The following is a 12,957-nucleotide window of genomic DNA, read 5'->3' as shown; positions in this document are numbered from 1 at the left end:
TCTCTTCAACGGCCCAGATCTTTCCACCACTCGTGCTTATCATACCCCTTCCTTACTCTACTGTCTCCTTTCTCTTTGCATTCTTCTTCTCTGAGAAAAGAGAGCAAAAAAAATGGCTAAGCCCTTCTTCTTTCATCATCTTTTCGTTTTACACACAATCTGGTGCTCATAATCTAAACACTAATCAATAACTAAAGGAAACCCCAAGTTTTGACGAACAGAGCTATTTCGTTTTTTTTTCCAGTTTTTTCTTCCTCTCCGTTTGGATTCTTGTTTTGATATTATGGGGTTGTAATTTTTTGGGCTGGAAATTGGTTGTTTGAGACCTTTAAACGAAAACCCACTTGTATTGTTTCGATTTTGAGCTGGTTTTTAGCTCAAAGTTGGGAGCTTTTTTACGCAGTTCTGTCTTTTTTTTTTTTTTTTTTTTTTTTCATTATCATTTTTTTTTGATTTTGGGGGTAGTTATGGTTACCGATGCTTATTCGAAATTTGGGACTGATATTTCACTGCGATCGGCGCTGAAAAGTGGCGATTATGGTGAGGATTTGGGGATGTTGATACGGCAACAGAGGCAACAGCACGAAGCTGTGAATGACAGAGAGAAGGAACTCAGCCTTTGTCGGAGTGGCTCTGCGCCGCCGACCGTCGACGGCTCTTTAACCGCCGTCGGAGGTATGTTTAATGCTTCCGACTTATTGGGATTCAACAAAACTGCTGGAAAAGGTTTCATTTCTGATGAAGAGCTTCGTTCTGATCCCACTTATGTTAACTATTATTATTCCAATGTGAATCTGAACCCTCGCCTTCCGCCACCGCTTCTCTCTAAGGAGGATTGGCGGTTTGCACAGCGGTTGCACGGCGGAGGCGCCGTGGGTTTGGGGGGAATTGGAGATAGGAGGGAAGGTTGTAGAGGCGGTGATGAAGGGGTAAATGGGAATGGATCACTTTTCATGTTGCAGCCTGGAGTTGGAGCCAACGAGGATTCCGGTATCGAATCGAGGCGGGTCGCTGGAGATTGGGCCGGCGATGGCCTTATCGGGCTGCCGGGGTTGGGAGTCGGCAGTAGGAAGAAAAGCATTGCAGAGATCCTTCAGGTGATGATGCTTCTGGTAGTTTAATATGAGGCTCTGGTTTTGTTTGTGTATTGTTTTCTTCATACAATCCTTGAACTTGATAAAGTTTTGACTTTCTTTTCTCTGTGCCACAACTCTGAAGATCCAAACATACCCAATTATAATTCTTTTTGGATTAAGTTTCATTCTTACGATTACTGTTACTAAAAGATGTATTTTTCTAACCTGTAAGGAAGAATCACATGAATGTTCTTAAAAGATGTTTTTTTTTTCTTTTAATAAGAATTTTCTTCTGTTGAGTTACTGTTACATAGGTTGCCTTGTTTTTCCCCATGACAGGATGATTTAAGCAACGGAATAACTATCTCCCGACATCCTTCTCGTCCGACTAGCCGCAATGCATTTGACGAAACTCTGGAAGCTTCAGAAAGCCAATTTGCTTACTTACATCAAGATATGGCAACAATTGGTGGGAACAAACAGGGGATATCTGCAGTCCAAGGAGCTGGTGCCTCTACCCCTCATACATATGCATCAGCTGTAGGAGCCTCTTTGTCGAGAACTGCGACTCCCGACCCTCAAATCATAGCGAGAGCTCCGAGTCCTCGTATTCCTCAAGTTGGTGGGAGGGTATCTAGCACTGTGGATAAAAGAAGTGCTTGTGGTCCAAATTCTTTCAATGGGGTTTTGCTGCAGCCGAGTGATTCTGCAGACCTGGTGTCTTCGTTTTCTGGCATGAATTTGTCAACAAATGGTATTCTAGATGACGAGTGCCACTTGCGGTCGGATATTCAGCAGGAGATCGATGATCGTCATAACTTTTTCAATCTGCAAAGTGATCAAAATGATATGAAAATGTTTCTTAGTTTAAAGAACTCAGAGTCTGGGAAGTTTCATCTGCATTCATCTCCTCATTCAGCTAGAGGATCTCATCAAATTAATTCTCTTGCAACAGGAATTGATCAAGCAGACTTCAACAAACAAGCTGTTTCTTCCCCTACTTCATATATGAAGGGGCCATATAAACAAACGCTTAATAATGCACGAGGTTCACCATCTCGCAATCAGAATCTTGAAAATGCGAATTCTTCGTTCTTGAATTATGGATTCAGTGGCTATACATCTAATCCTCCAGTTTCGTCCATCGTTGGGACTCATCTCGGCACTGGTAATTTACCACCGCTGTATGAGAATGCTGCTGCTGCATCAGCAATGGGAATGAATGGCATGAATAATAGAACATTCAATGGATTAGCTTTAGGATCAAGCATGTTGGAAACATCAGGCGAATTTCAAAATAACAACAGGTCGGAAAATCATAGTGCAATGAGCGCTATGCAGTTACCTGCATTGGACCCGTCTTACATTCAATATTTGGGGTCAAATGAATACGCTGCTGCACAGGTGAACGGCGTTAATGACCCTCCGTTGGATGGCGAAAGTTTGATGGGTAATGGATATATGGATTTATTGGGAGTCCAGAAAGCCTACCTGGGAGCATTGCTTTCACCTCAAAACTCACAATTTGTTCTACCTTACTTTGGTAAATCTGGTAGTCTAAATCATAATTACTATGGCAATCCAGGCTATGGTCTCGGAATGTCGTATCCTGGAAGTCCATTAGCTGGATCCCTTCTTCCTGGCTCTCCTGCTGGGTCGGGTAATGGCATCAACCACACCAGTAAGCCCGTGCGCTTCTCGTCGGGAATGAGAAATTTTACTGGAGGTGGCATTGGAGGTTGGCATTCTGAAGCTGGTGGCAATATGAATGGAAGTTTTGTGTCTTCTTTGCTGGATGAGTTCAAAAGCAATAAAAGCAAATGTTTTGAACTTTCAGAAATCGCTGGCCATGTTTTCGAGTTCAGGTATTTTCCGTTGGACGACTTGTACTTCTATGCTGATACTAAATGCATCCTTCCCTGAATGTAAATGTTTCTTCCTTCTTAACAGCTCTGATCAATACGGAAGTCGTTTCATTCAGCAGAAACTCGAAAATGCCTCTTTTGAAGAGAAAGACATGGTTTTCCATGAAATTATGCCACAAGCTCTTTCCTTAATGACCGATGTTTTTGGTAATTATGTTGTTCAGAAGGTATTGTTTTACATTTAACTTCTGTTTGGACTTGCTTTTCTATAAGTAAACGAGATCATACTAATAATTTGTTTTGGATTTAATTACGAGCATCGAGTTTGTTAACGTCTTTTGGAATTCAGTTTTTTGAGCACGGAACTGCATCTCAAATAAGGGAACTAGCTGATCAACTCAACGGACATGTCCTAGCACTCAGTCTTCAAATGTACGGCTGCCGAGTGATTCAGAAGGTCTGTGTTGCCTGTGTGTCTTCCTTTTGGAAAATCTCCATATTCCTTTGATACTCAATTCCCTTTTCGTCTTTGACGAATCACTGCCTGTTTTCTTTTCACTGTGACTGAAACTTCATGGTCTCTGAAACATCATTTCAGGCAATTGAAATGGTTGATGTCGACCAGCAAACTAACATGGTTAAAGAATTAGATGGTCATATCATGCGTTGTGTACGTGACCAAAACGGGAACCACGTTGTACAGAAGTGCATTGAGTGCATTCCTGAGGATGCGATTCAGTTCATTGTTTCGACATTTTATGATCAAGTGGTTACACTGTCCACTCATCCTTATGGCTGTCGTGTTATACAGGTAAAGGAAAACGCAGCGTATAATGATGGATGAAATTTGTGTTATTATATGAAGCTTACTATATAGTGATTACATTTATTGGTTGGAATGATAAAATCATATAACAATTTTCTCTCAGCGAGTCCTTGAGCACTGCCATAGCCTGAAAACGCAGCATATAATGATGGATGAAATTTTGCAGTCTGTCTGCACTTTGGCTCAAGATCAGTATGGAAATTATGTTGTACAGGTTTGTCGCTGCTCGAGGCACTCTTTCTAATTAGCTTTTGTTGCTAAAGCACGTTCATGTACTAATTTAACCTTGCTCTTACAGCATGTATTGGAACACGGGAAGCCACACGAACGTTCTGCTATCATAAAGAAACTAACTGGGCAGATAGTTCAAATGAGTCAACAGAAGTTCGCCTCCAATGTCATCGAGAAATGTCTAACTTTTGGAAGTTCTTCTGAACGCCAGGCCTTGGTGAACGAGATGCTCGGTACCACTGATGAAAATGAACCCCTTCAGGTGCTTGTCGACATTCCACCTGCATTTTTTTCCCTCAATAATAGGATCAAGAAGTTTTCCCACCAAAAAATGAAAGCTAATAATAGGAAAAAATCTCTACTGCATGATTTTGTTCAGAGCATGAAATTTTATTGTCTTTGGATCTGTAGTTGTTGTCCTATAGATCCCAATCCTTCCTAGAAAATGGGAATTTTCAACTTTAGAAACTTCTTTCAATGGAACTTGTTGTTCCCATGGATATGATTCATATAAATGTATCTTCATTTTCTTCGCCTACGTTTCGAATGGTTGAATGGAGTATTTTCTTATCAGAAAAGAGGAAAACCTGACAAATATCATAACTTTCTTTACTCTGTTGTTGAATCCAGGTTATGATGAAGGATCAGTTTGCAAACTACGTTGTACAGAAAGTGCTGGAAACTTGTGATGACCAGCAACTTGAACTAATTCTTAATAGGATAAAAGTTCATCTAAATGCTCTCAAGAAGTACACCTATGGTAAGCACATAGTCGCTCGTGTGGAGAAACTCGTCGCTGCTGGAGGTATGATCTCTCCATTGAACAATTATTTTGCCGTTTCGTTTTTGTTTACTATCCCTTAGAGCTTCAATCTATTCAAAAAACTTTGCTGCACAATGATGTTCCTTAGAATCACAAATGAGAATAAAAGAGGATAGGTAGTAAAGCTAGTGAGTTTGTTTGTTTTTTCGATACAGCTGAATCTTGATTGATACTATACCATTTTTCAACGTGAGGTATCTAAAATGAACTTAAACTGTATGACAGAGAGGAGGATAAGCATTTTGACTCCGAAGCCAGCACAGATGGTTGGTTAGGGAAACAGGGAAGAAAGTTGTACAGCTAGCCGAGGATAGCACAAAGCGCGGTGTCTCTTTCCGCTTCCGTTTAAGATCTGTCTAGTAAGTAATAGCTGCTGTATTTATAATGATGATTCAGATAGAAGCTGACTTGAAATAAGAAAAAAAAGTACAAAAAAGTAAAAAAAAAAAAGAAAAAAGAAAAAAAAAAGAAAAAAAAGAAGGAACTGTTGGCTGTACATTTTATAATCTGAGAGAGTATAGAGAAAGTGAAGAAGGTAGATGAAGAGATTGAGGGACAGATGAACAAAGCTGATGGCTCTGCCCCTAAAGAGAAAGAGATAAGAAAGTTTAGTATTTGAGTTTTGTTTTAAGGCTGTAAAAAGTGGGGAGGAGAAGAGCAGGTAGACACTGTTTAATGGGTTGATGATGATGAATTATCAGATCATGGTTTGTACAAATATTAGCTGGTGGAGTTGTTTTTTTTGTTTTTTTTTTTTTTTTTTTTGTTTTTTGTTTTTAGGTTTTGTTTCTTCTGATGATGTATGAGATTTTGGTTCATCTTTGTTATTTCATCAACTTTTTTCGTTCTTGAAGTTTGAGCTGGCTGCTGGTTATAGTTGATAACGATTTCATTTTTAGTTATGTTTTTATACGATGATTTGGATTCATTAAGAAAGTAGAACTAGAACTGATTGAAGGAAGGTAAGAGTGATTGGAAGCATAAAGTTCAGAAGCAAAACATAGATTTTGCCCATTGAATGACTTAAGGACAAAGCAAATTGATACACAAAGTCACTGAATGAGAAACAATTTTGATATGAGATTTTGGTTCCACAAATGAAGAAAGAACAAAAAGGCCTGCAATTATAGAGTAGATCAGGCAAATCCCATAATCAGCACTGCCTTCCCCACGAACAAAAGCTTAGTTTAGAAAGCTCCTCTGGTAATGGCATCTTCATTGGCATTGCCAAGAGCAGCTTCATTCAAATACTTGTCAGCCAATTGCACCCTCTTCACATTCTCTTGTTCTTGAACCAACATGTTACCATACTCCAGCAGCTTTTCCAGTGTCATTGCTGGCTGCTCGAACTTTGGCGGTGGGTCTTTCGAGTTCACCAGCTTCTTCCCTACGTCCTGGACTCCAACTCCAATGATCCACTTCCTTACTTCGTCATCGTACACTCTCGCCCTCAGTGCCCCGAAGAAATCTGTCCAACAAAACAGGAAAATGGGTTAAGTATGCCTACTTGTAGTTGAGCTTTGTATTTTTAAGTTTAGAAACTGACCGATGGATTGGCCTGGGAAGGTGTCGACCAACTTGACAATGTCCTCATCGGCGACTTTGTCGGTGCGGAAGATACCTTTGCAGACACCGATACGGTCCTCTCTAGTAGGAGCCCAGTAGAATTTCTCCATACGACCATCACGAATGAGAGGAGCGTAGAGAGTGGAGAAATCGTTACCAGTGACGATGATTGGGACTCGAGGGTTATCCTCCTTGTTGTACATTCCAGGGAGCTGGACGTTGGTTGGGTTGTCAGCGATGTTCATGAGGGTGGCGTTAACCATCTGATTGTTGACAGTGTACTGAGTGGTGCCACCAAGACGACCTGCACCAGCGTCCAGATCATTGATGAAGAGGCAAGACATTTTTCCCTTCTTGATTATGTCAGCCGCCTCACGGTACCTTTGACGGATCAACTTAGCCGGCTCTCCGGCGTTGCCACTTTCCAGCTCTCCGGCGCTCATCATGATTGGGCTGTGGCAACAAAATAACGAGCAAGTCTTCGAAAAGCAGACCAATTTTATATATAAAACTGTGAAACTTGGAGTTCTAAATACGATTTTGGACTCACTTGATTCCCATCTTGTTGAATACAAGCTCACATTGGAAGGATTTTCCTTGTCCTTTGCCTCCCCACAGTCCCAGAATCAGAGGAACCTGCACCCAGAAATCTTGAGCTTATAATCTTTCAATTTTCAACATTTTAGGAGCAAAAATTAGAACTTTCTTATTCAATTTGGAATGACTTTTAAAAGGGTATAGATTCATATAATTAAACTTTGAAAACCTTGATGTTTGGAAGGGACAAGAAGTTCTTGGTGATGTGAACAACCAACTTGTCCATGAAAGCAGGAGCAATGTACAAACCATCCAATACGTTGTCCAATCCCTCGTACCTACGAATAATTCAACACCAAAACAGAAATACTCATAAGTCCCACAAAAAAAAAAAAAAGAACAAGACCAGCTAAAAAATACACAAATTTTGAACTGTCTCTTACGATTTAAGTCCTGTACTGAGATACTCATAAGAGCTCATAACAGCGTAATGGGTTCCAGATTGCATGGGGGCTTGGAACAGAGTGTCCACCAGTCCCTTTCCTCTTGTGATGTCCTGTTGGTCATCGGATATGTCATAGGCAAGCCCTCTCCACCTGTCTTTTGATGTCTGCTTGTCGAGATCCTCGTCGGTGTTCGATGCCGCCTTGTCGGAGTCTGATGCCATCACCTTGAAGCTGCTTGACGACACCTTGGGGTAGGCGATCCTCGAGTTCACCACTTTCTTCAAACTGCTCCCGAAGAGCATCGATCTCGAAGCTGAAGTTGGTGAACTAGAGCCATTCAAACTCAGCTGAAATTTAATGTAATTCGTCAGCTTATAGTATAAAACTTAACTTTTTAGCATAATTCAACATGGTATGAAAGCAAAGAAATCTAATGATGTGATATCATCTTAAAGAGTTAAAAATATACGCACCGGTGCACGGTTGACGACTCCGACAGAGGCAGCAGAGGCAGCCATCGGAACTGGAGAGTAAAGGATCGACAGAGGAAGCTAAACTTGGGGGGAAGTATGGAGGATAAACAGCAGTGGGCAGTGAGGAGGACTATATAGAAGCAAGGATGGAGCTTTTGAGTCCATTCAAAAACGATATCCTAACCATAAGTTTCAGGATTCCTCAACGACCACAAAGTTAAGATTAGCTGAGAGGACACGTGGCAGAAGGACAAGGCTTGTGTATTGATCCTCGAAGACCTTAGTGGTTGGCTTTAAAGGAGCCTTCTTATCCATTAAATGTTTGGCCAACCACAAGAACCTAAGTTAATTCAAGCTCACCCATTGCTCCATTTCTCCTCCCAAACAAAGTAACACAATTCCTTGGTGGGTCATATTCTAAACCGCCTTAAGTCCACCGCTAGCGGATGTTGTTCGCTTTAGCCCGTTACATATCATCGTCAATCTCACGATTTTAAAACATATATGTTAGGCAAAGGTTTCCACACCTTATAAGAAATGTCTCGTTTTTCTTTTCAACAGACGTGGGATCTCACAATTCACTCCCCTTGGGAGATCTAGTATCTTGGCTGCCATATATAATAGTCCAATTACAAAAGAGCTATCAATTCCCATTGTCCGCTCTCCCTTGAGCTCAATACAAATTCAAGCCTGAAGATTGGACTCGTACGAACAAATTATAGCTACTAATTTAGCTCTAAAAAGCATAAGCAAGAGGATTAAGTAGGAAAAATTAATGCTTAAATAAGTAGTAAACATAAAGTAGGGTTTATTTGTGTTAACTTAAAGTGGAATTTGGATCACAAGTTGATGGGAGGCCCATTTGTGCATCTACCTTTTTCAACCAAATGAGAGGTGAAGAAGGAAGGATAAGGATAGGTTCATTTTCAGCCTTTCTTCTTCTTCTTCATAACCATACCCCCATTCCATCTCATTTCCTTCCTACTATCTACTATTTTGTATTGTTTGGGTCCCATGATGGGGTCCATCAATCACACCAGCTACACCCGACTTTTATCTATTATAAAAATAAATATGTTAGTGTATTAATTTATCATTAACGTCTTTTAATCTCGTAAGTAATATACATTGTTTAATCTAATGTCAATCTATCTATGGTATAAAATAGAAATTTGTTAGCTTCTCATTCAAACTGGGTTGATGTATAAATGATTAGCCAGAGGTTTCAAATTGAATGGTATGAGTGAGAGAAAATTAAGACATGTGAGAGTAGAGATGAACATTTAACGTGCACAAAATCTTTGTTTAAAATAAAAATGGAAGAGAACATAGAGAGATTTCTTCTCAATAACTAAATGGAAACGAGGATAATGATTATATTCTCCATTTCAGTCCTCACCCAAATTCGCGCCTCACCCCATATATCTTTATTTCTTTATTTACTTGTTAGTAAATTTACATATATTATGTTTCAACATAAGATTAAAATTTAAATTTCGAAAAATTATATTTTTATTTATAAAATATTTTACCCATAAATATTATTATTATTATTATTTACCAATTAAAACCCTAATATACATATTAACCTTAACATAACGAGCTATAATCCACTCTAATCTTTCACATTTTTCTTGTCTCTTTCAACATGTTTGAAGAAAATTGTTAACATACTCACTGGAACATTCCGATACAAATATTTTAAAACTAGAAAGATTAAATCGATCCTAGCTAATTATGTATTCAAATAGTAGTTAACTTGAATATAATTTTTTAATTGAGATATTATCATTAAAGTTGTTTATGAATGGAATTGGGTTGGATTAAAATATTTTTTAGACCTAACTCCATCGTTGAAGTTGTAATCTTTTTAACTTTAACGGTATATATTAAGTGATTAACACAACCCAACACAAAGTATTTAGGTTAGACCGATTCATATTGTTAATGCCATTTAATCAAAATTTAATTTTTTTTAATATATAATTGGATGTCACAATATTATTTGGATAAAATCAAGAGTTGCTAGTATGTGTTACTTGTGTTGATCAACAGCCTACATTTGAAATATAATTAGAAAGAATATAGAGCAGTATGGACCCGTTGCTAAATGTGGCCGCCTGACCAAACATATCCATTAATAATTAAAAAGTAATTTCATCGTTAAACTCGAAGACCCAATACGCCAATCTCCACCGCCCTCTAAATATTTCTCATATAACTTTAATTTTTTAATTTAAAGTTTATATTTTATTCATCTTTTGTTTATAATCAATCAATTTTTTTTTTTAATTTTATTAATCTTACTTACACTAGAATATAAAATTTAGGGTTTTTTTAATAGAGTAATTATTTTTTAAAAAAATTTAAATTTGTGAGAGACTTACTAAAAAAATTTATTAGATACAATAGAAGGAATCTCGAGTTTAGACACACACCCTGATGACGTAATTCTCGATATGCATGTTTCTAGAAAGAAAAAGTTGATGATTTTATAGGAAGTGGTGTAATTAGTAGAAGAAAGTAAGTGGTTTATTTAAGGGAAAATAATGTAGTTTTACCGGTAACACCAATAATAATAATGATGAAGTGGGCAACAGCCAAACCCCATTAGTTTTTTTAGATTAAAATATGAAACCATAATGTATATAGCTTAATTATAAAAGTGTAATAATTAAGGATAATAATAGAGAATTAAGTAAAACATGCAGACAAATAACTACCCATGACTCATGCAAATCTATGTCCAAACCCTACGCATGTTTTATTCATTTATTTACTTTTTGCACAAAAAAACGATACAATTTGTCTTCTCATCTTTTATTTTTATTATTATTTTTTAGCCGAAATGCATCTACCCATCTCTTCATTTTCACACAAGAGCATTATAATAACTACATGGGGCTTCTCAATTTTAATTTTTGCAGAAAGGGGCTTCTTTTTTAATGTATTTATTCTAATGGCTACAATCAACCATGAAAATATAATTCTATTTCAAAATTTGAAAATATATAAAAATATTTTTTTTCTTCAAAATTTAGTCCAGCAAATACATTGGGAAAAATCATACTTTGAAGCTGAGTTGGAATGAGAATATTTGTCCCTATTACTTGACCTCAACCACTAACCTTTAATTTTATTTTTCATTTTCACATGAAAATATATTTTTAAATTATTATATTAATTTATTCCAAGCAAATCATGAAATTGGATTATCACATAAGAATGATTCTTATAATCGAAATATGTTGTTGTAAAAAAGAGCACACATCTTATGAGTATTTGCAGCGAGCGGGGAGAAAAGAGGAAGAATGTTTTGAAAAAATAGGGTGTTTGAAGGCACAAAATGGGAAAGCCCTTACCCCGATGTGAGGGTGACAGTGTAGCCCACAAAGGAGACCCTAAAAAGGAAAGCACATACTCATAACTTTAGCTCAAAAAAGATGGTATGCCTTTTGGATAGAACAAAAAGAAGGGTACTACAGGAGAATGGGGCAAAAAATAATAATGCAAATGATGGGTTATAAAGACCTCAAACTTGTTCATTCTTTTGTACTTAAAACTCATCATATTGTTGACCCAATGACTGTACTTAACTCTTATGATTCTTCTTCTTCTTCTTCTTCTTCTTCCTCTTCCTCTTCCTCTTCCTCTTCCTCTTCTTGTGGCGCCTGCAAGTTTCTAAGGCGAAAATGCAGCGATCAATGTGTATTTGCTCCTTTGTTCAGCTATGATGAAGCCACTTCCCATTTTGCAGCTGTTCATAAAGTGTTTGGAGCTAGTAATGTGTCCAAGCTTCTGTTGCATCTCCCCATGCATGTGCGCAGCCAGGCTGCTATTACCGTCACTTATGAAGCTCTTGAGCGCATGCGAGATCCCGCCAATGGCTGCGTCTTGCATATCTTCGCGTTGCAGCAAGAGGTTGTTTTCGATCCTCTAAACATTTAGACACCTCATGGGTTTTTAAAAATGTTTTTAAATGTTTCTGTTGCAGGTGGCCAGCTTGCAGGAGGAGATACAAATTCTGGGGACCCAAATAGCCAACTTCCTCACCACCGGCGCTGCCATTTCAGCAGTGGAGAATCCATTTATAGAGATGAATAATTATGATTTTGGGATGAACTCAAACCATTCTCAAAATCAGCTGCTTCCCTACCAAACTTCTGATGGTGTCCAAAAGGATGATCAAATGATATCTCCATTGCTTTGTTTGTTGGAAAGAGGGATAGTGAAAGAGATAGGAATAGATGAGAATAGATAGAAGCTGCAGTGCTTTATTAATGTCTACTGACTTGATGCTTAGAGGGTTACACAATTCCCGTATTTATAGCTAATACAGTGGACCAGAAATAGTAAATCATAGAAATCTAGATAAACTCAAATCTAATAACAATCTCCTAAAATCTTGTTAGTTTGAATATTTGAATCATATCTAACTACTCTAAATCATATCTTGATTTTGAATACTTTGAATCATATCTCAACACTCCCCCATGATTCAAAGTTGCAGATGTAAGTACAGAGCTTTTCTTCTGACAAGACCTTCGTAAGTATGTCTGCTTTAACCCGTACATTGTCTGTCTCAGCTTGTATACCTTTGTTTCTTTGTCTTCCTTTATGAATCCCTCTGGCGGTCTTACATAAACCTCTTCTTGTAAATCTCCATAAAACTTTTCGTTTGGTAGGTAAACCATATCCCATGTTTCATCTTTCTTAAAGGACTGCATCTCTACTGTCATGGCTTTCTTCCCGTCTTCAGTTGCTTCTTCATAATTCATAGGGTCTGAAACAGTAAGAGCAAATTGACATGATGCATATATGTCAGCTAAAGATTTATACTTCCTTGGAGGTGTCTCATCTGAAAGTTCTTCAAGAGAGGAATTGCTGTTAAGTGATTCTGAAGATGATGAATTTGACACACTTTGTGTTGCAGTGGATGCACTGGGAGATGCACTGGAGTTGACCCTTGTCTCTTCATTTGGGGAAACTTCAACTGTAATCTTTTGCTGCTCCTGTTCTTTACTCCAATCCCAACTCACGTTTTCATTAAATATTACATCCCTTCTAACTAAAATCTTTTCACTAACGGGGTTGTATAGTTTATATGCCTTTGA

At 38.0% G+C, this 12,957-nt stretch overlaps 3 protein-coding genes across 3 annotated transcripts; 2 read left to right on the top strand and 1 right to left on the bottom strand.

Moving 5' to 3' along the window:
• The first annotated feature begins 64 nt into the window (after nucleotides 1–64).
• LOC111798284 (pumilio homolog 1) lies at nucleotides 65–5,674 on the top strand. The gene is made up of 9 exons (XM_023681342.2): nucleotides 65–1,097; nucleotides 1,416–2,941; nucleotides 3,027–3,168; nucleotides 3,291–3,398; nucleotides 3,540–3,752; nucleotides 3,871–3,981; nucleotides 4,066–4,260; nucleotides 4,629–4,803; nucleotides 5,047–5,674. The coding sequence occupies exons 1-9, from the start codon at nucleotides 468–470 to the stop codon at nucleotides 5,094–5,096; spliced, it is 3,150 nt and encodes a 1,049-aa protein (XP_023537110.2). The 5' UTR covers nucleotides 65–467; the 3' UTR covers nucleotides 5,097–5,674.
• Nucleotides 5,675–5,807: 133 nt separating this feature from the next.
• Nucleotides 5,808–8,002, bottom strand: LOC111798291 (ribulose bisphosphate carboxylase/oxygenase activase 2, chloroplastic). The gene is made up of 6 exons (XM_023681354.2): nucleotides 7,844–8,002; nucleotides 7,368–7,717; nucleotides 7,154–7,262; nucleotides 6,938–7,023; nucleotides 6,368–6,840; nucleotides 5,808–6,289 (listed from the first exon to the last, which is right to left on the bottom strand). The coding sequence occupies exons 1-6, from the start codon at nucleotides 7,886–7,888 to the stop codon at nucleotides 6,009–6,011; spliced, it is 1,344 nt and encodes a 447-aa protein (XP_023537122.2). The 5' UTR covers nucleotides 7,889–8,002; the 3' UTR covers nucleotides 5,808–6,008.
• A 3,290-nt stretch (nucleotides 8,003–11,292) lies between these two features.
• Nucleotides 11,293–12,263, top strand: LOC111806934 (LOB domain-containing protein 17-like). The gene is made up of 2 exons (XM_023692476.2): nucleotides 11,293–11,764; nucleotides 11,838–12,263. The coding sequence occupies exons 1-2, from the start codon at nucleotides 11,333–11,335 to the stop codon at nucleotides 12,102–12,104; spliced, it is 699 nt and encodes a 232-aa protein (XP_023548244.2). The 5' UTR covers nucleotides 11,293–11,332; the 3' UTR covers nucleotides 12,105–12,263.
• Nucleotides 12,264–12,957: the final 694 nt, after the last annotated feature.

This window comes from Cucurbita pepo, chromosome 1 (assembly GCF_057944985.1).
Source record: "Cucurbita pepo subsp. pepo isolate OVF chromosome 1, ASM5794498v1, whole genome shotgun sequence".
Taxonomy (NCBI): Eukaryota; Viridiplantae; Streptophyta; class Magnoliopsida; order Cucurbitales; family Cucurbitaceae; genus Cucurbita; species Cucurbita pepo.
This window is presented reverse-complemented; position numbering and strand designations above follow the sequence as displayed.